Raw genomic sequence first — 25,559 nt, forward strand, 5'->3', positions numbered from 1 at the left:
CTCCAGAGATAGCTTGATAAGTCACAACAGAGGGCAGTTGGGGCATAACTTCACACAAGTCATCAAGACCTCCTCCACTTTGCTGCTGGGAGAGGCCATCAAAAACAGACTGTATTTTTAGTTTATTTCAGTCTCAGCTTATCAGTCATCTTGAGCCAACTACCAACAAACTTCTTTTGAAGACCTACTTGCCAGAAATCACTTTATTCATCTTTTAGAGACAGCTTACCTGAATCATGCAGTGCATAGGGGATATCAGTGAAGAAGTCTGGCAAGACTGCATCACCCTCTTCCTACAGACTGGGATGTGCTGTGATGTGGCGATAATAACCAATTCCCCACCTTGGTTGTTGGCTTCTTATCCTCAAGGAAACCTGTTCCAACTGACCCAGGAAGAAATTCAGATCTTGCTGGTGAGAGAAGGGAGAGAGAAGTTGTTTCTTCAGGGAATCACCCTTGCAGGGACCAAATGTTTGTTGATCCGGGACAACCTATACACTGAGGGCAACAACACCATGGATCTCCGCACCAAAAGCCAGAGTTGGGGCAGCCAAGCAGTGACAGTAGTTCAGGTCGAGTCTGTATACCTTGTGGTGATGGGACAAAAAGGAACAGAAGGAGGGCCTCTCAACTTCAAGGCTTTTGAGATGGCGGGTTGTGTCAAGGAAGCCATTCATCAACATATGGCCCATTTCTAAGTAAATAAAAAGGCCTTGATGTTTGACCTGGAATTCGAATTCATTGTTATCTGATTCACCTTCCAGATTAACAGTATTGAAGAAAATAAAGGGAAATTCCAGATCAGGTTTGGAGACGTGTGTGTGTGTGTGTGTGTGTGTGTGTGTATACGCTTGTTAGGAGAGGAGCAGATTGGGGAGTGAGTAGTCAAGCATTTGAGTTTCTGCACCTTGTTCACACCTAGAACACCATCTGTCCCATCTCAGCACTTGGAGGGAAGAGTACTGGACTGGGAACTAGAAAATCTTGGTTGCACTCTGAACTTTTTCCTAACTATGGTATCTTTCTCTCTTTGTACTTCAGTTTCCTAATCTGTACAATGAGGAATGTACTATGTCTCTAAGGGTCCTATAAGCTCTGGAAATCTATGATTTTGTAATAATCACATATATCCTTCAAAATTCAGCACAAGTATTATCTCCTCAAGGAGTCTTTCTTTGCCTGCATCAACCTTTAGGGCAGACTCTAATTTGAATTACTAGAGTACTAACGCTATGGATAATTCATGTGTACTTAATCTCACTCTTCCCAGTATTTCTTGGATGATTGTCGTAATCTTGTTTAACTTTTCACACACACATTAGTTTTGTTTCCCAACTTTATAATAATCTGCAAAAAAATGACAGATGGTTTACCTTATACTTCTCTATTCCCCTTCTGGGGTAACCCATCATGGGGCTTTGCCAGGGGAGTTGGCTATATGGATAAAATCAATTATCAGGAAAAGAGAGATTTTCCAAAGTGGGGATTCTGCTGCATGTGGATGATCCAGGGTGTTTGTGGGTAGATTTTATTCTTCCAATTTGTGGCTCAACTTCGGACTATTTATCTGTTCATTGTTGTCACCATCAGGGAAAACATGGGTGGGCAGAAGCTAAGAAAGGAGGTAAAAAGCGCTAACCATTCCATCTAGCTTGTTGCTAGCTACTCTGGACAAGCTGGTGTGAAAGAAGACAAATGAGAAAGATGAGATTGAATAATAAACCACAGCAATTCTTGCCTGGAGAATTCCATGAACAGAAGAGCTTGGCAGGCTACAGTCTATGAGGTCACAAAGAGTTGGACATGATTGAGTGACTATCACTCATTTGACCCTACTGCCACCAGGAGCAGTGATTATGGAGAACCTTCTTATCTGTCAATTTCAGGGAAAAACTTCAAAACCCACCATATACACTCTCACAAGCCTATAAAGGTCAAAGTTTAAACATGGAGGTTGTAAAAGATCTGTTCTATTCAATACAGATATAATGTTAGTCATGTATGTAACTTATTTTAATAGTTACCTTAAAAAGGAAAAAATGATACAGTTGAATTCAATTTTAAGAATGTAGAATGTATTTTATTTAACCCAGTATATCCAAAATATTATTTAAACATGTAATCAATAAAAATATTATTGATGAGATATTTTACATGTTTTCATGCCAAGGCTTCAAAATCTGGTGTGCATGGGTTCCCTGGTGGCTCAGTGGTAAAGCACCCACCTGCCAAGCAGGAGAAGTGAGTTTGATCCCTGGGTCGGGAAGATTCCCTGGAGAAGGAAATGGCAACCCACTCCAGTATTCTTGCCTGGAAAATCCCATGGACAGAAGAGGCTGGCAGGCTTTAGTCCTTGGGGATGCAAAAGAATCAGACACAACTTAGCAACTAAACAAAATCTGGTGTGCATTTTACATTTGTAACATATCTCAATTCAAACAAGCTTAATTTCAAATTCTCAGTAATCATAAGTATCTAGTGGCTACTGTATTTGGCAATGTGGGTCTAGGCCATCCTCATCCAGTTTTTGAAACCTCTCTACAATATCCTTGCCAGCACATTCATCCATCCATCCAACACTCTTCATGCCAAGTATTGGCTAGGTAATTAATAAAAATGTCAAAAATTAGAGAAAAGAAGTTTCTTAAATAAAATTCTAGTGGGGACAAGACAAATGAAAAAAATTTGTTGCAATACAATGAGGTAGATGGCATGAAAAAGTTTGTACAAATATGTATTGAGTTCCTGGTATGTGTTCTAAACACAGCAGTAAACAAAGTACACAATAACCCTGTATTCATGGAGCTTGTATTCTAATGGAAGAAACAGAATATGTGTCAGGAGATGATAAGTGTCATGCAACAAAGCAGTAAAAAGAGAGGTGGAGAGTGATGGGAAGGACTGTTTTAAATGGGAGATCAGGGGCAGCTTCTCAGGAGAGGTGATATCTGTACAGGGGTGTAATGAAGTGAGGCATTAAGTGATGTCAAGAACTAGGGGAAGTGCTGCAGGTAGAGAGAAGAACCATTCAAAGGCCCTGAGGCAGGAGTGTGCCTGTTCTTTTGAGGAACTATCAGGAGACCCATGTGGTTGCAGCCTCCCAGGACAATGCTCCTTTCCCTTCTCACTTGCAGCATTCTAAAAAATGGTGGTGAGACTGTAGATGCTGTCTTCTGGGGTAGAACAGCAAAGCAGAGCAAATAGTCTCATCGCCCTCCTTTTGGATCCTCTCTTTTTAATGAAACTGCTGTAACTTTTATCTTGGCAGCCATGTTATACTTCTGACTCACACTGAGCTCTTGGTTAACTAAACCCCCTTGGGCTTTTTCACATTGGCTTCTGTAAAGAAAAGAGCTTGAAACTGTGATAAGGCAATAAACCAGGGGAAAAAATTAAATGTGAAATTGGCTTCAGTAGAACCTTCATCTTGGATAGAGCCTCAATGTGGTTTAATACATACCCCTGAAGGGAAAGAAAGAGAGGTGAGATGGAGGGTAAAGAAGGAAAATTCTTAAGATAATTGAGCCTTCTACATTATTCTTTACAGCTTGAATCTCCAAAACATAAAGACATGTTCAGAAATTAGGGCCATTGAGGAAAATGGCCTTGTCAATTAGAAAGGCCCAAGCAAATCTTTCATTAGAGGGTAAGCTAAAGTATTCAGATTCCAATTGAACAAGAAACTGAATTGGATGTATGACTGACTGAGGATCAGGGTGGTAAGCTGGGAAGAGGAAGGGAACCTACATGGTGGCCACCTATCAGAGATCCTGCCCATTTGAGCCAGAAAGAAGCACTTCACTGTGGTACAAGACCATGCTTGCCTTTTGCCATGGTGAAGTCTTTCCCTAGAAACTGAGTGTGCCTTGTACAAGTAAGGTACAAATGAATGAAGAGAAAAATTCATTTGGACTGTTCTATTACCAGAAGGGATAAGGATAGGCTACATGAGAGCTCAGGGTCAGTACAGAGAAACTTGAACCTTGCTATGAGGATTCATTTCCTCCCTCCACCCTGTGTGCCCTTCCTGTTTTGGGTACTCACAGTGAATTCTGAAGCTATCCTTAACCTTCATCTGCCACCTTGACGCCCACTTATCCTTCCTTGTACTCTGCAGTCCAGTCACACTGAATAACTCATTGTTTTCATCACATGCTTCACAATTTCCTGAATGGTGTTCTCAGAATTCACTACTACTTGCCCTCCCCTTCTCTAACAATCGCAAGCCAAAGCCCAACTTATTTGTCTAGACCCAGCCACCAGGCCCATTTCTATAAGGATATTTCTTATTCCCCAGGTTTGGAGTTGTTTCCTCCTGACTTGGAATCACTCACTTTGTGCTTTGCACCTCTCTCGTAACACTTAACTCTTTCAGCTTTCAGTCCTTACTATGCACGTGTTATGTTTTCTTTACCTTATTGGCCTTCAAGGTGCCCTAGAGATGACTATTTGGTTGTAATCCCTATTAGCAGGCTTTTGTGCTAGAAAGTTCTCAATGAGTATACAACCTCCTGGATGATTAATAAATGACAGACATAATGAATGAATAAAGGTTAATTTTCCAGCCAAGCCACTTCCTTGGTTTCCTGCAGTTTAACTTAGTGGAGAATGAAGGAAGGTTGCTGAGTCCTCTTTGTCCTTCATCTCCCCAGCACTTATCACATTTCCTTTGCTTCTGGGCAACAGAGTGTCTCGCTGTGGGAAATCTTTAGCTTTGATTTTGAGGCTTTCTGTGATTATTATATTTCTTGAATAGGGTGAGGTCTATGCCAATTGGATGGTATACACAATTAATGATGTAGGAATTAAGTGGAAGAACTCCAATGAGTGCTGTCCTTATTCATTGTTATATGGAATGTGCATTCTCTCTGCTAACTAGAAGTTCTACATGCAGTATATTAATTTATTCATGTTTATTTTCTTGTTCGATATTTTATACAGGCATTTACAATGGGGTGAAAAGAACTGAATTCTAAGAATCTGATTCCCAGCCCTGAACTATCATTTATTAGTTATATATTCTTGGCTAATCACTTTATGGTCCTCTGGTTTCTCACCTAAAAAAATGGAGATGTTGATACTTGCAGGATTAGTGTGGAGATCAAATTTAAAAATGAACACAAAGTGCTTTGGAAAATATAAAGTGCTTTAAATATCAGATCACATGTGGAGATATGTGTGTGGGGGTTAAGTTAGAGATACCTGTCTTCAGGCAAGTACTTGGAGGTATGGGAAGCAGATTGAGCTCCCATGCAATTGACAACAGAGACAAGAAACTTTGGGTCTGAAATGCTAGTTATAACAGAAGCTTTAACTTATTTGGAGATGGCCAGGATGGGGGTGGGTTGAGAATAAAATGTTGCTTCCTATGGAAAGGGTAGAGGCAGTTCTTAGGAACAGCAGTAAACAGCTTCATATTTGTGGTCTAGCAGGGAAGAGGGCAATTATTTCCTAATGATAGAGCACTGAGTGTCTTACAGTTTATAGAAGGCTTTTGCCATTCATTCAGCAAATATTTATTTAGTGCCTACTATGTGTTTACTGTGAACAGATAAATGATAATGCAATATAGTAAGTGGTATTAAAGAGTACATTCATTCATTCAAATATTTATTGACTGTTCACTTCTGTTTAAGCATTATTGTAAGCACTGACAATACAATTGTGAATAAAATAGGGAAAACTCCCTGCTCTCATGGAGCTTACATTCTAATATGGGAGACAGCTGCTACACAAAATTAAGTAAAATACATAGTATACTAGATGGAGATAAGTACCAAGAAAGAAAAAAAGGAAAGCAGAGAATGAAACAGGAAATGGTGGAGCAAAACAGGGAAGCTTTACGATTTTAAATAAGATAAAGAGTGCTGTCTTAGTTTTATTCAGGCAAATATAGGAAAATACCACAAACTAGATAGCTTATAAACAACAGAAATTTATTTCTTACAATTCTGGCCTCTGAAAAGTCCAAGATCAAGGCACCAGGATGTTGTATTTTGATAAGGACCATTTTCCTGCTTCATAGCCAGTACCTTTTCGCTGTGTCCTCACATGGTGGAAGGGCCTAGGTAGCTCTGTGGGATCTCTTTTATAGGAACAACAGTCTGATTCATGAGGGTTCCAATGAGCCTAATCACCTCCCAAAGGTCCCACTTACTAATATCATCACATTTGCAGGGTTAGGATTTCAACGAATTTTGGGGGGACACAAACATTCAGACCACAGCAAGTACCTTAACCATAGACAATGTAAAGAGAAGACCCAAAAGAGGTAAGGAAGCAAGTCATGTGATTATCTTGGGGTAAAGGCAAAACCTATGAGGTAAAAGAAGAATTGCTATGTTTGAACCTGGGGCAAAGGTTGGAGTAAAATGAGCAAGGAGGGGAAGGGAATTGTATGAGTTGAGGTGAGAAAAGTTATGTGGGTTAGATCTTATAAGGCCTTGTAGGAATTTAGATTTTATGCTGAATTAATTGGGGAACTTTTGGAGAATTTTCAGCAGATGGTTGAAATGACCTGGTTGTGTTTTAATGAGAGCACTCTGGCTACTATATTGAGAATAGATTGTAAGAGGGCAAAGGAGGAAGAGAGAGAGCAGTCATAGGGCTACTGCAACATCCAAGTGCATTGCAGAGAGATGGTGATTGCAAAGTAGAGTGGTAGGAGGGAAGATGGAAATTAGGAGTCAGATTCTGGATATTTTTTTTTAATTGTGGTATAGTTAATTTACAATGTTGAGTTAGTTTCAAGTGTACAGCAAAGTAATTCATATATATATATATATATATATATATGTGTGTGTGTGTGTGTGTGTGTGTATATATATATATGTAAATATATTCCTTATGAGATTCTCTTCCATTATAGATTATTAAAAGATATTAAGTATAGTTCCTTGTGCTATACAGTAGGTCCTTGTTGTTTACCTGTTATATATATATATTGGTGTATATATGTTAATCCCAAACTCCTAATTTATCTCCACCCTCCTGCTATCCTCTTTGGTAACCATAAGTTTGTTTTCTATATTTTGGAGTCTATTTCTGTTTTGCAAATAAGTTCATTTGTGTCAGTGTCTTAGATCCACATATAAGTGATATGATATGGTTCTGTCTTTGTTTGACTTATTTTACTTAATATGATAATCTCTAGGTCCATTCATGTTGCTACAAGTGGCATTATTTCATTTTTTATGGCTATGTACATGTGTGTATGTATACAGTCCACATTTCTTTATCCATTCATCTGTTGATGGACATTCAGGTTGCTTCCATATCTTGGTTATTGTGAATAGTGCTGCTATAAACATAGAGTTACATGATATGTTTTGAAAGTAAAGCAAGCAGAATTTGATGACAGATTGGGTGTGGGACATGAGAGAAAGTGAACATTCAGTGATAGCACCTGAGGAGACAACCGTCTCCAGAAAAAATTGTTACTGAGAATTATATTAAAGAATGTACTGACTTTTCTTTTAGGAGTTTTATGGTTTGTAATCTTACATTGAGGTCTTTAATCCATTTTTATTTTATTTCTGTATATGATGTTATAGAATTTTCTAATTTCATTCTTTTACACATAGCTGCCCAGTTTTCCCAGCAGCATTTATTGAAGAGACTGTCTTTTTCCCATTGTACATTCTTGCCTCCTTTGTTGTATCAGATGACCAGATGCATATGAGTTTACTTCTGGGTTCTCTAATCTGATCCGTTGATCTATTTATCTGTCTTTGTGCCAATATACTGTTTTGATTACTTTGAAGTATAGTCTGGTCAGGGGGCACGATAGTTCCATCTTTGTTCTTTATTATTTATTTATTCTTAATATTTCTTTAGCTAGTTGGGGTCTTTTGTGGTTCCATACATACTGTAGGACTATTTGTTGTAGTTCTGCAAGAATGTCATGGGTATTTTGATAGAAATTGCATTAAATCTGTAGATTTCTTGGGTGACATCACCATTTCACCAAAATTAATTTTCTTCATTCATGAACATGGAATATTTTAACATTTCTTTGTATCATCTTCAATTTCTTTCATCATTGTCTCATAGTTTCAGAGTATAAATTGTTCACCTCCATGGTTAAGTTTATTCCTAGATATTTTATTCTTTTTGATGCTGTTTCATTTTTTTAATTTTTATTTTTAATTGAAAGATAATTACTTTATAATATTGTATTGGTTTCTGCCAAAAATTTGAGGCTATTTTAAATGGGATGGGAATTTTTTTGCTTTCTCTTTCTGATAGTTCATTATTGTATACTGTATAGGAAAGAAACAAATTTCTGTACATTAATATTGTACCTTGCAAATTTACCAAATTCACTTATTAGTTCATAGTTTTTTTTGGTGGAGACTTAAACATTTTTTATATGTAGTATTATGTCATTTGCAAATAATGACAGCTTTACTTCTTTCCTTGCAATTTGGATACATTTTATTTCTTTTCCTTGTCTGATTGCTGTGGCAAGGACTCCTGCTGCTGCTAAGTCACTTCAGTCATGTCCGATTCTGTGCGATCCCATAGACAGCAGCCCACCAGGCTCCCCATTCCCTGGGATTCTCCAGGCAAGAACACTGGAGTGGGTTGTCATTTCCTTCTCCAATGCAAGGACTCCTAGTACTATGTTAAATAGAAGTGATGAGAGGGTGGATCCTTGTCTTGCTCCTGATTTTAAAGGAAAAGCTTTCAGATTTTCATCATTGAATATGATGTTAGCTGTGCTTTTGTCCTAAATGGTCTTTCTTATGTTCCTTCTATATCGAATTTGATGAGAGTTTTTATTATGGATTGATGTTGAATTTGGTCAAATCTTTTTTTTTTAATATATTGAGATGATCATGTGATTTTATTCTTTGTTTTGTTAATGTGGTGTATTTCATTAATTGATATACAGATAGTGAACCATCTTTGCATCCCTGGAATAAATCCCACTTGGTCATGGTGTATGGCTCTTTTTATATGTCATTAAATTTGAATTGCTATATTTTACTTTTTTATTTTTATTTTTTTCATTTATTTTTATTAGTTGGAGGCTAATTACTTTACATTATTGTAGTGGCTTTTGCCATATATTGACATGAATCAGCCATGGATTTACATGTATTCCCCATCCCGATCCCCCCTCCCACCTCCCTCCCCATTCCATCCCTCTGGGTCTTCCCAGTGCAGCAGCCCTGAACACTTGTCTTATGCATCCAACCTGGGCTGGTGATCTGTTTCACCCTTGATAGTATACTTGTTTCAATGCTATTCTCTCAGAACATCCCACCCTCGCCTTCTCCCAGAGTCCAAAAGTCTCCTGCAGCTCAATTCCAGAAAAATAAATGACCCAATCAAAAAATGGGCCAAAGAACTAAACAGACATTTCTCCAAAGAAGACATACAGATGGCTAACAAACATGTGAAAAGATGCTCAACATCACTCATTATCACAGAAATGCAAATCAAAACCACAATGAGGTACCATTACACGCCAGTCAGGATGGCTGCTATCCAAAAGTCTACAAGCAATAAATGTTGGAGAGGGTGTGGAGGAAAGGAAACCCTCTTACACTGTTGGTGGGAATGCAAACTAGTACAGCCACTATGAAGAACAGTGTGGAGATTCCTTTAAAAGCTGGAACTAGAACTGCCATATGACCCAGCAATCCCACTTCTGGGCATACACACCAAGGAAACCAGATCTGAAAGAGACACATGCACCTCAATGTTCATTGCAGCACTGTTTATAATTGCCAGGACATGGAAGCAACCTAGATGCCCATCAGCAGACGAATGGATAAGGAAGCTATGGTACATATACCCAATGGAATACTACTCAGCCATTAAAAAGAATTCATTTGAATCAGTTCTAATGAGATGGATGAAACTGGAGCCCATTATATGGAGTGAAGTAAGCCAGAAAGATAAAGACCAATACAGTATACTAATGCATATATATGGAATTTAAAAAGATGGTAATGATAACCCTATATGCAAAACAGAAAAAGAGACACAGATGTACAGATTTGCCATATTTTATTGAGGATATTTACATCTATATTTACCAGAGATGTTGGCCTGTAATTTTCTTTTTCTTTTCTTTTCTTTTTTTTGTAGTGTTTTTCTCTGATTTTGGTTTCAGGGTAATGGTGTTCTTGTAGAATAAATTTGGGAAATTCCCTCCTCTTTCAATTTTTTGGAATAATTTGGGGAGGATAAATATTAACTCTTCTTTATATGTTTCATAGAATTCCCCATGAAGCCATCTGTTCCTGGACTTTTGTTTGTCAGAATTTTTTTTCTCTTTAACTTTTTATTTTGTATTGGGATATAGCCTATTAACAATGTTGTGATAGTTTCAGGTGAACAGTGAAGGGACTCAGCCATATATATACAAGTGTCCATTCTCCCCCTCCCAGGCTGGCACATAACACTGGGCAGAGTTCCATGTATTACACAATAAATCCTTGTTGGTTGTCTGTTTTAAATATAGTAGTGTGCACATGATGCTCTCAAACTCCCTAAGTGTCTCTTCCCTCTGGCAACCATAAGTTTGTTTTGTAAATCTGTGAGTCTCTTTCTGTTTCATAAGTTTATTTGTAACATTTCTTTTCAGATTCCACATATAGAGGATGTCATATGATATTTCTCCTTTATCTGACTAACTTACTCATTATGACAATCTCTAGGCCCATCCATGTTGCTGAAAATGACATTATTTCACTCTTTTTAATGGCTGAGTATATATGTGTGTGTGTGTGTGTGTGTGTGTGTGTGTGTGTGTATACCACATCTTCTTTATCCATTCCACTGTCAACAGACATCTAGGTTCCTTCCGTGTCTTCCATGTCTTGGCTATGATAAACAGTGCTGCAATGAACATTGGTGTGCATGTATTCTTTTGGATCATATTTTTCTCCAGATATATGCCCAGAAGTGGGATTGTAGAGTCATATGGTAGCTCTGTCTTTAATTTTTAAAGGAACCTTCATACTGTCCTCCATAGTAGCTGTATGAATTTACATTCCTACCAACAGTGTAGGAGGGTTCCCTTCTCTCCACACCCTCTCCAGCATTTGTTCTTGGTGGATTTTTTGATGATGGCCATTCTGGCTGGTGTGAGGTGATATCTCATTATAGGTTTGACTTGAATTTCTCTAATAATTAGCAATGTTGAACATATTTCCATGTAAATATTGGCCATCTGTATGTCTTCTTTGGAGAAATTGTTTAGGTCTTCTGCCCATTTATTTGGCTGAGTTGTTTGTTTCGATGCTGTTAAATCATCATAAACTGTGAATTTTGGGAACTAATACATTATTGGTCACATCATTTGCAAGTATTCTCTCCCTATCTGTGGACTGTCTTTCCATTTTATTTATTGTTTCCTTTGTTTTTTAAAAATATTTGCGTTTAAGTAAGTCACACTTGTTTATTTTTGCTTTTATTTCCATGATTCTGGGAGACAGATCGAAAAAGATGTTGCTGTGATTTATGTCAGAGAGTGTTCTGCCTATGTTTTCCTCTAGGAGTTTTACAGTTTCCAGCTCACAATAGGTCTTTAATTCATCTTGAGCTTATTTTTGTGTATAATGTTAAAGAATGATCTAATCTCATTTTTTACATGTCATTGTCCAGTTTTCCCAGCACAATTTATTGAAGATACTTTCTTTCCAACATTGTGGAGTTTTGCCTCTTTGTCATAGATGGATTGACCATAGATGCATGGGCTTATTCTGGGTTTCTATTCTGTTCCATTGATTTATATTTCTATTTTTGTGCCAGTAAAATGCTATTTTGATGACCATAGTATATGGTCTAGATCAGGGAGCCTTATTCATCCAGCTCCATTTTTATTTCTCAAGATTACTTTGGCTACTCAGATTCTTTTATGTCTCCATACAAAATTTGAGATCCTTTGTTCTAGTTCTGTGAAAAATGCCATTGGTAATTTGATAGGGATTCCATTCAATCTGTAGATTGCCTTGGGTAGTATAGTCATTTTGACAATATTGATTCATCCAGTCTATGAACATATCTTTCCATCTGTTTATGTCTTCTTTGATTTCTTTCATCATCATCTTAAAGTTTTTGGAGTACAGGTCTTTAGTCTCCTTAAGTAGGTTTATTCCTAGGTGTTTTATTCCTTTTGATGGGATGGAAAATGAAATTATTTCTTGAATTTCTCTTTATGATATTTAATTTTTAGTGTATAGAAATGAAACATATTACCGTGTATTACTTTTGTAACCTGAAATTTTAACAAATTCATGGATGAGTTCTAGTAGTTTTCTGGTGGCATCTTTAGGATCTTCTATGCATCGTATCATATCATATGCAAATAGTGACAGTTAAACTTATTTTCCAACTTGAATTCCCTTTACCTCTTTGTCTCCTTTGATTGCTGTAACTGGGAATTCCAAAATTATGTTGAATAAAAGTGTAGACCGTGAACATCCTTGTCTTGTTCCTGATGTTAGAGGAGATAATTTCAGCTTTTCACAATTGAATATGATTCAATTGTGGTTTGTCATATATGGCCTTTATTATACCGAGGTGCCAAAGAATTGATGCTTTTGAACTGTGGTGTTGGAGAAGACTCTTGAGAGTCCTTTGGACAGCAAGGAGATCCAACCTGTCCATCCTAAAGGAAATCAGTCCTGAATATTCATTGGAAGGACTGGTGTTGAAGCTGAAACTCCAATACTTTGGCCACCTGATGCAAAGATCTTACTCATTTGAAAAGACCCTGATGCTGGGAAAGATTGAAGGTGGGAGGAGAAGGGGATGACAGAGGATGAGATGGTTGGATGGCATCACCGACTCAATGGACATGAGTTTGAGTAAACTCTGGGAGTTGGTGATGGACAGGGAGGCCTGGTGTGCTGCAGTTCATGGGGTTGTAAAGAGTCAGACATGACTGAGTGACTGAAATGAACTGAACTGATGTTGAGGTATGTTCCCTCCATGCCCACTTTCTGTAGTATTTTCATAATAAATGAGTGCTGAATTTTGTCAAAACCTTTTTCTGCCTCCATTGAGATGATCATATGGCTTCTATTCTTCCATTTGTTAATGTGATGTATCACATTGATTGATTTGTGAATGTTGAAAAATCCTCACATCACTTGGATGAATCCCACTTGATCATGGTGTATGGTCGTTTTAATGTATTGTTGGATGCAAATTGCTAGTATTTTGTTGAAGATTTTTGTGTCTATGTTCATTAGTCATATTGGCCTGCAATTTTCTTTTTTTGTGGTACCTTTGTCTGATTTTGGGTATCTGGGTGATGTTGGCCTCATAAAATGAGTATCAAAGTTTTCCTTCCCCTGCAATTTTTTGGAACAGTTTCAGAATGATTGGAGTTAACTCTTCTCTAAATGTTTGATAAAATTTGCCTATGAAGCCATCAGGTCAAGGACTTTTGTTTGTTGGGAGGTTTATAATCAAAGTTTCAATTTCAGTGCTTGTGATTGCTCTGGTCATATTTTCTATTTCTTCCTGGTTCAGTCTAGGGGGATCATACCTGTCTAAGAATTTGTCCATTTCTTCCAGGTTGTCCATTAATGTCCAATAGTGGCATATATTTGTTCACAATAGTCTCTTATGGTCTTTTCTATTTCTGTGGTGTCCATTGTAACTTTTCCTTTTTCATTTCTAATTTTATTGATTTGAGTCCTCTCCCTTTTTTTCTTGATGAATCTGTCTAAAGGTTTATCAATTATGTCTATCTTTTCAAAGAAGCAGCTTTTAGTATCATTGATCTTTGTGTTTGCTTTCTTTGTCTCTATTTCATTTCTTTCTGCTCTGATCTCTATGATATCTTTCTGTCCATTAACTTTAGATTTGTTTGTTCTTCTTTCTCTAGTAGTTGAAAGTGTAAGGTTAGGTTGTTTATTTGAGAGTTTTCTTGTTTCTTGAGGTAAGATTGTATTGCTATGTACTTCCCTCTTTGAACTTCTTTTGCTGCATCCAATAAGTTTTCAACCATTGTGATCTTGTTTTCATTTGTCTATAGGTATTTTTTAATTTCCTCTTTGACTTCTTCAGTGATCCATTGGTTGTTTTGTAGCATATTGTTTAGCCACGTGTTTATGTTTTTTTAGAGTTTTTCTTGCAGTTTGTTTATAATCTCATAGCATTGTGATCAGAAAAGATGCTTGATATGATTTCAATTCTCTTAAATTTACCAAGGTTCGCCCAGCACATGGTTAATCCTGGAGAATGTTCGGAGTGCACTTGAGAAGATTGTGTAGTCTGCTGCTTTTTAATGGAATATTCTATAAATATCAATTAAGACCAGTTCATCTAAAGAGTCATTTGAGGCCTTGTTCCCTTATTAATTTTCTGTTTGGATGATCTGTCCATTGATGAAAGTGCAGTGTTAAAGTCCACTACTATTATTCTGTTACTGTCAGTTTCTCTCTTTATGGTTGTTAGTATTTGCCTTACATATTGAGGTGCTCATATGTTGAGTGCATATATATTTATAGTTGTTATATATCTTGGATTGAACCCTTGATCATTATGTAGTACCTTTCTTTGTCTCTTATAATACTCTGTTTTAAAGTCTATTTTGTCTCGTAGGAGTATTGCTACTCCAGCTTTCTTTTGATTTCCATTTGCATGGAATATCTTCTCCCATCCCTTTATTTTCATTCTGTAAGTATCCCTAGGTCTGATGTGGGTCTCCTGTAGAAAGCATATATACTGGTCCTATTTTTGTATTCACCCAGACGACAGAGGATGAACTGGTTGGATGAAATCACTGACTCGGTTGACATGAGTTTGAGCAAGCTCTGGGAGTTGGTGATGAACAGGGAAGCCTGGCGTGCTGCGATTCATGGGGTTGCAAAGAGTCAGACACGACTGAGCGACTGAACTGAACTGATCTTGTCCCTTCATCTGGGAAAAAAATCCTCTGCTTTTTCATCATGATTAATATTCTGTGATGTGGTTTTGGTTCTAGCCACTGTGGGATTGTGGGTCTTCTTTTTTATTCTGTCTGCCTCCTGGGGGTGAGGTTGTATAAATTTAAGAGGCTTGTATAAACTTCCTGATGGGAGGGACTGGTGGTGGGAAAAACTGGGTCTTGCTTTGGTAGGCAGGTCTGCTCTCAATAAAGCCTTAATACAATTATATGCTGATGGGTGGGGTTGAGCTCCCTCCTTGTTATTTGTTTGGCCTGAGGCAACCCTGCCTGCTGTCTATGGGTTCTGTGGTAGGGTTAAATGGTGACCTCCAGAGGAACTTATACCAAAGGGCCTTTTGCAGGACTGCTGCTGCCAGTGCCTCAGTCCCAACGGTGAGACACTGTCAACCCACACCTCCACAGGAGACCCTCCAACACTAGCAGGTAGGTCTGGCTCAGTCTCCTGTGGGGTCACTGGGTTTCACCTGGGTTTTGGCAAACACAGGATTTTGTTGTGTCCTCCAAGACTGGAGTCTCTGTTTCCTCCAGTCCTGTAGAAGTCCTGTAATCAAATCCCACTAGCCTTCAAAGTCAGGTTCCCTAGGGATTCCCAGTCCCTTTGCCTGATCCCCAGGCTTGGAAGCATGACATGAGGCTCAGAACCTTCACAACAGTGGGAGAACTTTTTTGGTATTATTGTTTTCCAGTTGGTTGGTTTCCCATCTGGCAGGTATAGGATTTAATTTTATTGTGTTTGCACCCCTCCTACCATCTCATTGTGGCTTCTTCTTTGTCTTTGGCCATAGGGTATCTTTTTTGGTGGGTTCCAGCATCCTTCTGTTGTTGGTTGTTCAACAGCTATTTGTGATTTTGGTGCCCTTGCAGGAGATGAGCACACATCCTTCGATTCTAGCATCTTGAATCAGAAGCCTAGTAGCCAATGTTTATAGTCTTAAGACAAGAAAAATTCCCTCTGGAAGTTTGGCATTAGGTGATTGGTTAGGGTGCTATAGGGTGAGTAATAGGATGGGTATTTTTACCTAATATTGGGTCAGGGAGCTGGGCGGTTTAGATCAGGGTGGGGAGGGGAGCTCATGGCAACAGTTGCTATGGTGCTCAGTCAGTTCCAGAGATGACCTTGGTGTGGGACTCCTCATCTGTGACCTTGGTACAAGGCCTTGCTCCTGTGACCTTGGTATAGGCCTCCACAAGTATCCTGTTATTCCACATCCTGAGTTTCCTTGGGGCCTACCATAGGGAGTGACTGCAATCTGATGGCTGCTAGATGGCAGACTTTTCCTTTCTGAGTTTTCTCAGGCTCACCAGCTCATGATGACGGGTGGCAATCATTGATGACTATGACATCCTTGTCTACTGATACAGCAGGAAATATTCCATTTCTCATCTTCGTATGCAGATTGGGAAAGTTAAAGAAAGCTAGTGAGTGGCAGATCTAGGTTACAGAAACAAGAGGTTTAATCCTAGAGCTCTAGTCTTCTTAACCATGGTACATACTGCCTCTCAGTATAAGGCAAGAGAGTTTTTTGGACTTGAGAGTTCATAACCCATGTAAAAGTCATCATGTTACTATTTTTTAAAAAAATGATGCTGGCAAAACAATCATAACTTGAAGCCATACAAATAGCTATCACCAGTTTGCAACCCATTCTTTATCCTCCTTAACATATTCTGCCTGAAGTAACTCACACCAAGATAAATCCTGAGGCCAGGTTTTTCTTGGTTGAATATCACCACTAACTAGCCCATTACTTCCCATCTAAGTTTCAGCCAGTTAGGGGATGCAGCAAACATAACTTTATCCTACTTGCCACTTCCAAGGGGCCATGAGGGGTACAAAGTTTAAGCTCTGAATTTCTCTCTCCTCAAGAGAGTTACTGGCACCAATGTCTAATGTCTAATGGGGTTCCACCCATCATAAAGATCTGCTGTTCAGTTTCCTGTTGTAACTAAACAAGCTCTACTACTGCAGGCCAGTAATAAAAATAGTCACATTTCTGCTTGCGGTCTGTGTTTTTCTTCCTCCGCCTCCTCACTACTTCCTTCAGGGTAACACCCTAGAACACTGCAAGACTGAATTCTCTTTCCTCTGCTCTTTCCCACAAAACGCCCTCCACAAAACAGGGCTTCATTCCCCTTTTTACCTGGTCTCCAAAGAGAGAGAGCTATAAGCATCTTCCTTCTTGGAAACCTATTTGAGGAGAAAGCATTCTGTTCTTTTCACAGATAAAAAATGACCCAGAGTTTGAGTGATTAAATGAAGAGCAAGCCAAACAACCTCTCAGTTTTGGAAATCTTCTCTGAGTCTCTGGTTCAGTTTAGAAAACAAGACTCGGAGGATTTCCTGCCTCAAGCAGCTCTCAGAGTCTGTTTTAGTGTTGAATTGTAGCTGTGCTTAATTTAGTCAGAGCCCCTAATTCAACTTGAGACAGAGGCACTAAGTAGCTATGGAGTAGGCTATATACCTGAAGACTAAGGAGCTATATACCTGAAGACTAAGGAGCAAATGGAAGGGTTAAGCTTAGAAGGTGAAAGCCCTGTGCAAGGTAAGACCTGGAGTCAAAACTGGCCATGGGTCCAGAATTCATTCAACATACTCTGCTTATATTCCATCAGTCTCCTGTACTCACCTTTCTTGATTTATTTTTAAACTCAATTTAGGTCAATAGCGCTTATGTGATTTGGCTTCCCACTACTTCTCTGACCTTGTCTCCTAATACTGTCCTCCTTTCATGTTCCTACTTCAGGACATTTGCACATGCTGTTTCTATAATATAAAGCACTCTTTCTCCAGATATCCCTTTTTGGAGAAATAAGAAAGTGTCTAACTTTCTTATTTTTCTTAAGATTTTTAATAAAATGTCATGTTTTCTCTGAGGTTTTCCCTGTCTCTCCTATTCTTGTAACTCTATCCCTCTTACCATGCTTTACTTTTAAAATACCACTTATTACTAACATAGGATATACTTACTTACTTATTTATCTTCTATATTGCATAATAGAATATAGGTACTGTGAGGACATAGATATTTGACTATTATTATTGTTATATCCCCAGTAAAACTGGCACAGTGCCTCAGACATAAGAGGTTCTCAATAAATATTTGTTGAAAGAGTAAATGAACAAACATTTACAAGGGACTAATGCACTGCAGATCCTGTGTTAGGCTATACTAGGAAGAGAGAGGGTGTTGGATATAGAGTCAAATTCACTCACAAGTAACTCTCCTGAGGTAGAATGTGGTAGTTACTATAATGAAGGTCTATGGTCTTCAATGCAATGTCAGAGCTGAGAGAATTTAATATAGAATGGAATAATTTCAGAACAATTTGGGAGAAGGTGAGATCTGAATTGTGTTTATGGAGATGTGCAGAACTGTCAAAGGTAAGAAGCAAAGGGAAGGGAATTTCAGGTAGTGAGGACAGCTTGAACAAAAGCACTGAGAAGAAAAAGTTGCAGAAATGTTTGGATGGGCAAGAGAAGTTTGTCTAGGGTGGCTGGCTGGAAAGTATGGTGTATCAAAGTGAGTGGGAGAGGCAGACTAGGTTCAGGCTAGGAGGCCTTTGGCTCTTTAGGGAAACTATGAAAACTAAGAAGCACCTGACAGAAATGAATAGTATTCATTTATGAAAGCAAGATGCAAGCATATTGGATTAACTTTACTCAAAAAGAAACACCAACTTTCACTCAGAAAGGTCACTACAGGGGCACTAGTAGACTGATATTTTTCAGGCTCTTATATTGCTCTGAACCTGCCTGCAAGCCTGATTTTAGATGTCCCAAAAAGTTTCACACTCAATTGTCACAGCTGGGACAAATTATTGCCATCAAAGACATATGGTGTTTGTCAAATGGCTATCATCCAGGTAGTCTGAAAGAATTGCATGCTATGTATAAAAAATGATTTGCACATTGCTTAAAAAAAAATCTTCCAAGCCCACATTGCTGCTTCTAAGTGCTCTGACAATATTGGCTATTTAGTGCACTCTACACCATATTCACCATTGTTATCATCATCATTCTCTACTTCTGAAAAAATAAATTCTTAGAAAAGTACACCTTTCCAAGCTGAACTGAGAGAAAGATAAAATATGAACAGACCAATCAGAAGCTTGGAACTCAAAAACTAATAAAAAACCTCCCGATAGAACCCAGGGCCAGATTTGTTCATGTTGTTGCAAATGGCAAGATTTTATTTTTTATGACCAAGTAATATTCCATTATGCATGTATGTATGTATGTGTGTGTGTGTGTGTGTGTGTGTGTGTGTGTATGTATATACCATATCTTCATTTGTGTGTTTTTTAAACTTATTTTTTAATTGAAGGATAATTGCTTTACAGAATTTTGTTGCTTTCTGTCAAATGTTAACAAGAATCAGCCATGTACCCTCCCTCCTGAACCTCCTTCTCATGTCCCTCCCCACCCCGCCTCTCTAAATTGTTACAGAGCCCCTGTTACTCTATGTCTGGTTCTAACTGTTTCTTCTTGATTTGCATACAGTTTTCTCAGGGGGCAGGTAAGGTGGTCTGGTATTCCCATCTCTTTAGAAATTTTCCACAGTTTGTTAACAATGAAATGATGATGAAAGCATAGCAACTAAAAAGTTATGGGATGCAGAAAAAGTGGTGCTAAGAGGGACGTTTATAGCAATATGAGCCTACCTCAATAAACAAGAGAAACATCAAATAAACAACCCATCCCCACACCTATAGCAACTACAAAGAAGAACAAAACCCCCACAAAGTTAGTAAAAGGAAAGAAATCATAAAGATCAGAGAAGAAATAAATGAAAAAAAGAAAGAGGACAAGAACAAAGATGAATAAAAGTAAAAGCTGGTTCTCTAAGAAGATAAACAAAATTGGAAAACCATTAGCCAGACTCATTAAGAAATAAGAGAGAAGACTCAAATCAATAAAATTAGAAATGAAAAAGGAAAAGTTACATCAGACAATGCAGAAACTCCGAGGATCATAAATGACTACTGCAAGCTACTGCTGCTGCTAAGTCACTTACTTTCAGGCTCTGGCTGTCACCTACCTGCCTTTCTGCCTCCGGCAGGGCGAGGGCCAGTCCACAGCTGGCTAGCTCTCCTTTGGTATTTACTTGATCCTTTGTTCTGTGAACGGGTTAGGAGGTTCTTAGGTTAGAGCTTTTCACGGGAAAGTTCTCTCTCTCTCTTTTTTTCTCTCTCTGGCTATCCCACAATTTGGGTTGCTATCTCTCGTTAGCTCCCTCAGATTGTCCTCAGGGCATTCAGGCCTGGTCCTTACCCTAAGCGTGCAACCTGAACCTCCCTGTTCAGCCCACACTCGCTGGTGGCTGACATGAGTGTGTGGGCTACTTCTTGCTGGGAGTTGCGGTTAGACTCGTTTTCTGGTTTTTTTTTTTTTAATCCCCCTCCCAGTTATGTTGCCCTCTGAGATTCCAAAACTCCCCACAGACCCGCCAGTGAGAGGTTTCCTGGTGTTTGGGAACTTCTTCACGAGTCGCTCCCCGGGATGGGTCTCTGTCCCTAAATTTTTTGTCTCCCTTTTTGTCTTTTATATTTTGTCCTACCTCCTTTCAAAGAGAATGGGATGCCTTTCTGGGTGCCTGGTGTCCTCTGCCAGTGTTCAGAAGTTGTTTTGTGGAAGTTGCTCAGCATTCAAATGATCTTTTGATGAATTTGTGGGGGAGAAATTGGTCTCCCCATTCTATTCCTCCACCATCTTCTCTTTTCCTCCTGGAAGTGTATTTTTTTTTTTTTTTTGCTCAGTATGAAACATGACTCAAATCATAACTTTGTACTGGGCAGCAAGACTCAGCTAGACCTAGTTCTAATTTTCATTTATTGATCTAGTCTCCATAGGTCAGAAAAAGTAAGTAAGTCAATATTAAGTCAATGATAAATAATAATTAATTCCTCTTGTCTTTTTCCTGGATCTTAAGAGGGCGAGTCTTTTGAAATTGGATAGAAAAGGGAGCAAAAACTATGAAAAGGGAGAGGAAGGAAAAAAAGTAAACTATGAAAAGGCAGTAGAGACTAGTCTCTGACTCTGGTGTCCCTATATTGTGAGCAAGATACCAGAGAGAGTCTAGTTTTGTTCTGATGAACAAGATCTGGGGTGGAGTTTAAATGCTTTAAAATGACCTGGATACAGATTGGAGTGATGCCTTGAGAGTCAGTCTCACTTCCTTGGCTTTCTCTAGGATAAGCAACATGAAGGTCTGTATCTGAGCTCTGGTCCAAAAGGAGGCCTTCATACCAGACCTGCCACAGGCCACTTGTCCTGAGATGAAGAATGCTCAGGTCCCTGGACAATTTGAATTATTTCTTTATTCTACCTACTTAGTATGACCTCTTCTCCCCCTTTATTTTTTTAAGCACATGGCTTTAAATGGGGCTTGGGAGACTCAAGACATGCAGGTTCAATCCCTGGGTCAGGAAAATCCCCTGGAGGAGGTAATGGAAACACACTCCAGTATTCTTGCACAGAAAATTCTATGGGCAGAGGAGTCTGGTGGGCTACAGCCCATGGGGGTTACAAAGAGTCAGACTGTGTGACTGAGTGCGTGCGCGCGCACACACACACACACACACACACACACACACAGAGTCTTTAAATGGGGCTTAATTGAGTTGTATCATGTGGATGGACAAGGAATAAATTAAAGGAAGAATGTAAATTACTAAAGTCAGCCAATCTCAGTGAATTCTGTAAGTTTATAATCTGATTACCACAGCTTGCAGCATCTTCAAACTCAGCCAGCATCAGATACAGGGCTTCCTAAGATTCTATGAGACACTTTTAAGTAGGTCTTGCCCTTCAGTCCTGACTTTGACTTATCTATTATGCAATAAATTCACCAAGCTTATAGTCAAGTTCTGTACTAGGACCTTAGGTTAGAGAAATGAACTGGCTATTGCTATTATTATCTCTAATTTACAGACAAGGAAATAAGATCAGAAGGAATCCCTTCTCTATCTTCACTCTCTCTTCTGGCAACACTCCATTCTGCCCACCTACCCCTTTTCCCCATGATCCAGCCACACTGGCCTCCTTTTAGTTTCTCTAACAGCCTAACCCTCTTCTCATCCCAAGGCCTTTGTACTAACTGGTATTCTTCCTGAAATGCTCTTCTCCTGCTTCTCTGAGTAATTGACTTCCTCTTAAAAAATTCTTTCTTTAGGTTTCAGCTGAGAAAGTTTCCCTGACCACTCTGTTATGTAGCCACTCCTTTTTCAGTTTTTACTCTCTAATATGTCATCCCATTCACTCCCTCAGAACACTACTTAACCCAAGTGTTAGTTTTATTATTTATTTATTTGCTTCATGTTTATCATGTGTCTTCTCCCTTGCCTGTCCCTCTTCACTATGATGTCAGCTCCTTATGGATTGAAACTCGGTCTTGTTCCATCCTCAGCAACAAGGACATAATTTGGCATGAAGTGGGTACTTAACACTATCTGTTGATTGATGGGCTTAACTGTGGTAAAACTGTGGGGTTGTTTATTTAACTACCCCTAGCACAGTACCTAACACTTTAGTAGGTGCCCAGTTAGTGTTTGTTGAATGGATGAGAGAATGAATGAATAAACTTGTCCAAGGATGATCAGTTACTAAGAGGAGAAGTTAGAATTCTCTGAGTCTTATAAACCTTGCACTCTTTATACTCTATTCCCTCCTCTCCAACTCCTCCAGTATCTTCTTTGCCTATTGAATTGAGCTAACAGTCCTTCTGCCGGCTGTGAAGCCCCAAACTTACTTCTAAGCCCTCTGTTTTCCTATCAAACAGTGTGTGATTAGTATCACGAATCAGCAGTCACAAGTATATGTGTCAATCATTAAAGATAGCTAAGACCAACCTCCACCATAGGAGACAGATAGTAAAGCAGCCCCCCATCACCCTCTCCTCCAACACACACAATAGGTAAGGCAGGTTATGACTTCAGGACCAGGAGTTATGTTGATAAAAGAGGCCAGACCCAGAGAGCCACCTCTTTTGTTTCCTAATTAGTAAGGCCTCCACCAACTGAAGGAGACTTCAAAAGAAAGACACACCCTCATTCAGTGTCACCAAGCCTCTGGCTGTTTCTTTGGGAAGTTGAACACATGACTGGCTGGTGACTCTTTTTCACTTTTATTCAGTTGTTTGGTCTTAATCAGTGAACACTTAGAATTGACAGTATTAATAACCTTTCAAATCCACCCACAGTCTCTTCCACAGATCTGGCAAATGTTTAAGTGGTAACACATCTATTATGTCAGTTAAAAAGCTCTGAATGTTGCCTATTTCTCTACCCAACTGCAGCTACTGCTGGGGAAAGAATTAACTTCTTTGATGGAGAAATCCTACCTGTGGTTACCAATATGCTGACAAAAGTCTTACTGGCATGTATTTTGATACTTTAAAAATTTAAATCTACCAGTCTACCTTCTTTCTCCTACCTTGAAATCATCTTGATTTTGGTGGATACCTTCAGGAAAATAAGGCATTTTTACCCCTGCCTCCACTCCACTCTCCAACTTGCCAACAGCCACAGGCATTTTGCTCTCCACAAGGATGTCCAGCCTCTGAGGATTTCCCAGCCACTCAGATAGAGACCAACTTTTGTTCCTTCTCAACATCTTTCTAAAACTGTTTTTCCACTCAAAGGCAATCACCTGATGTGAGTACAGAAGAATATCAGAGATTCAGCATTGTTGGCTTTGAAGATGGAGGACGGGGGCCATAAACCAAGAAATATGGGCAGTCATAGAAGCTGGAAAGGACAAGGAAATGGATTATACCCTAGAGCCTCCAGAAAGGAAAAAAAAACTCTGCCAACACTTTTGTTTTGCCCCAGGGATACCCGTGTTGAACCTTTGATTTACAGAACCATAAGATAATAAATTTGTATTGTTTTAACCCATCAAGTTTCTAGTAATTTGTTAAAACAGAGAATTGAAAAGTAATTCCTTCTCTTACTCTCTTTTCTCTCTTTCTATTTATTTCTTGGTGAAACTACATTTATCCTACCAAATCTCCTACATTCTGAATTTAGTTGATTTCATTCCTGTGGTGTCATTTAACATGTTCCTCTACTGCTTGTATAACCTGTAATCTGGTAATTATATTTAGAGACTTGATCAGATTCATGTTCAACTCATCAGTGTAGCTACCTTATAATCATTGAGTGGTCCTCATTTCTCAGGTGATCTGAGGCATTCAATCCATGGACCAGCATTTGGAAACCACAAATCTTGTCTAACTCCTAGGAATATTGAAGCCCAGAGAGAAGATGAAACCCACACAAGATCATACAGGAAGTTAGGGGCAGAGATGAGACTATAATTCTGATTTGAAGTTCATTATACCACCAGGTCCTGGGGCTAGATGAATCTTCAAAAGGTCACTGAGGCAGAACTCATATAATCAGCTTTTTAAATGATTCAATATTTAGCTCATAGGATAGCCTCAATCTTAGAGAAAAGCTTCAAGTCTTTCACCTTAAACTGCTCAAGAATGGAAAAAAAAAAAAAAGAAGAGTCAGGTTAACTGGACTGGACCTTTGCTAATCTTGTGGTTTGTTCTTCCTCAGAATGACATCCTAAGGAGGTCACCCTAATGTTGCTTCTTGCCACCTTCTCAATCAGGGTTCAAGAACATAGATAACACTTGTGAGAGAACACACACACACACACATGCATCTGTGCAACATGTGTAGAATTTTTTATAATTTATAAAACCACTTTACCATCCATTATGCCATTTTATCCTCCCCTGAAAGGTGTACTAAGCAATAATATTACCCCTATTTTACACGTGAGCAAACTGAGGCTCAGAAAGGTAAGGTGACTTACTCCAAGCCACAAAAATTTCAGATCTGTCTGAATCCAGACTCTACAACCTTGGGTCCTCCACTCATGTCTTCCCAAACTAAGCCCCTCATGTGCCCACCTGAAGGCTCAAGCCCATCACAGGTCCTGAACCAGTCCCTACCAGGGTAACAACTTGGTCAGCAGCTTCTTCCTACTAAGCAACCAGACTTGGGATTAAGATGTATTGCCAATCAGCATGCTGCCCAGTTCACTATTTATTTATTAAACAGCCACCATTTATTAAGCACTTACCATCTGCCAAGTATTCCTCTAAGCCCTTAGGTAGGTACATTATTTTCCACACTTTACAAAGAATAAAATGAGGCTTAAGAGAGATTATTGACTTGCCCAAGATCAAACGACCAATAAGTGGAAGATGCAAGATTCATATTTTAACCCGTCTAACTGTAAACTTGGCTTCCCTGGAGGTTCAGACTGTAAAGACTGTTCAATCCATGGGTTGGGAAGATCCCCTGGAGGACGGCACACAACCCACTCCAGTATTCTTTTTATTTTTTTCAGTTTTATTTATTTTTTTTTTATTTTCTTTACAATATTGTATTGGTTTTGCCATACATTGACATGAATCTGCCATGGGTGTACATGTGTTTCCCATCCTGAAACCCCCTCCCATCTCCCTCCCCATCCCATCCCTCTGGGTCATCACAGTGCACAAGCCCCGAGCACCCTGTATCATGCATCAGACCTGGACTGAAGATTCGTTTCACATATATAATTCACATATGTCAATGCCATTCTCCCATATCATCCCATCCTCGCCCTCTCCCACAGAGT

At 38.9% G+C, this 25,559-nt stretch overlaps 1 protein-coding gene and 1 long non-coding RNA gene across 2 annotated transcripts; both read left to right on the forward strand.

Annotated features, from left to right (window-relative positions):
* Window positions 1-236: 236 nt before the first annotated feature.
* LOC110137529 (profilin-1-like) lies at window positions 237-698 on the forward strand. The gene has a single exon (XM_020893964.2). It carries the CDS (start codon window positions 237-239, stop codon window positions 696-698), a length of 462 nt encoding a protein of 153 aa, XP_020749623.2.
* A 16,283-nt stretch (window positions 699-16,981) lies between these two features.
* LOC139033157 (uncharacterized) lies at window positions 16,982-23,815 on the forward strand. Its single transcript, XR_011485775.1, has 2 exons — window positions 16,982-17,463; window positions 23,560-23,815. It is a non-coding gene; the product is annotated as an uncharacterized lncRNA (long non-coding RNA).
* The last annotated feature ends 1,744 nt before the right edge of the window (window positions 23,816-25,559 follow it).

This window comes from Odocoileus virginianus, chromosome X (assembly GCF_023699985.2).
Source record: "Odocoileus virginianus isolate 20LAN1187 ecotype Illinois chromosome X, Ovbor_1.2, whole genome shotgun sequence".
Taxonomy (NCBI): domain Eukaryota; kingdom Metazoa; phylum Chordata; class Mammalia; order Artiodactyla; family Cervidae; genus Odocoileus; species Odocoileus virginianus.

Bases quoted from the DNA above. Each gene is read 5' to 3' on its own strand.
- LOC110137529 (XM_020893964.2), top strand. From the start codon at position 237: ATGCAGTGCATAGGGGATATCAGTGAAGAAGTCTGGCAAGACTGCATC.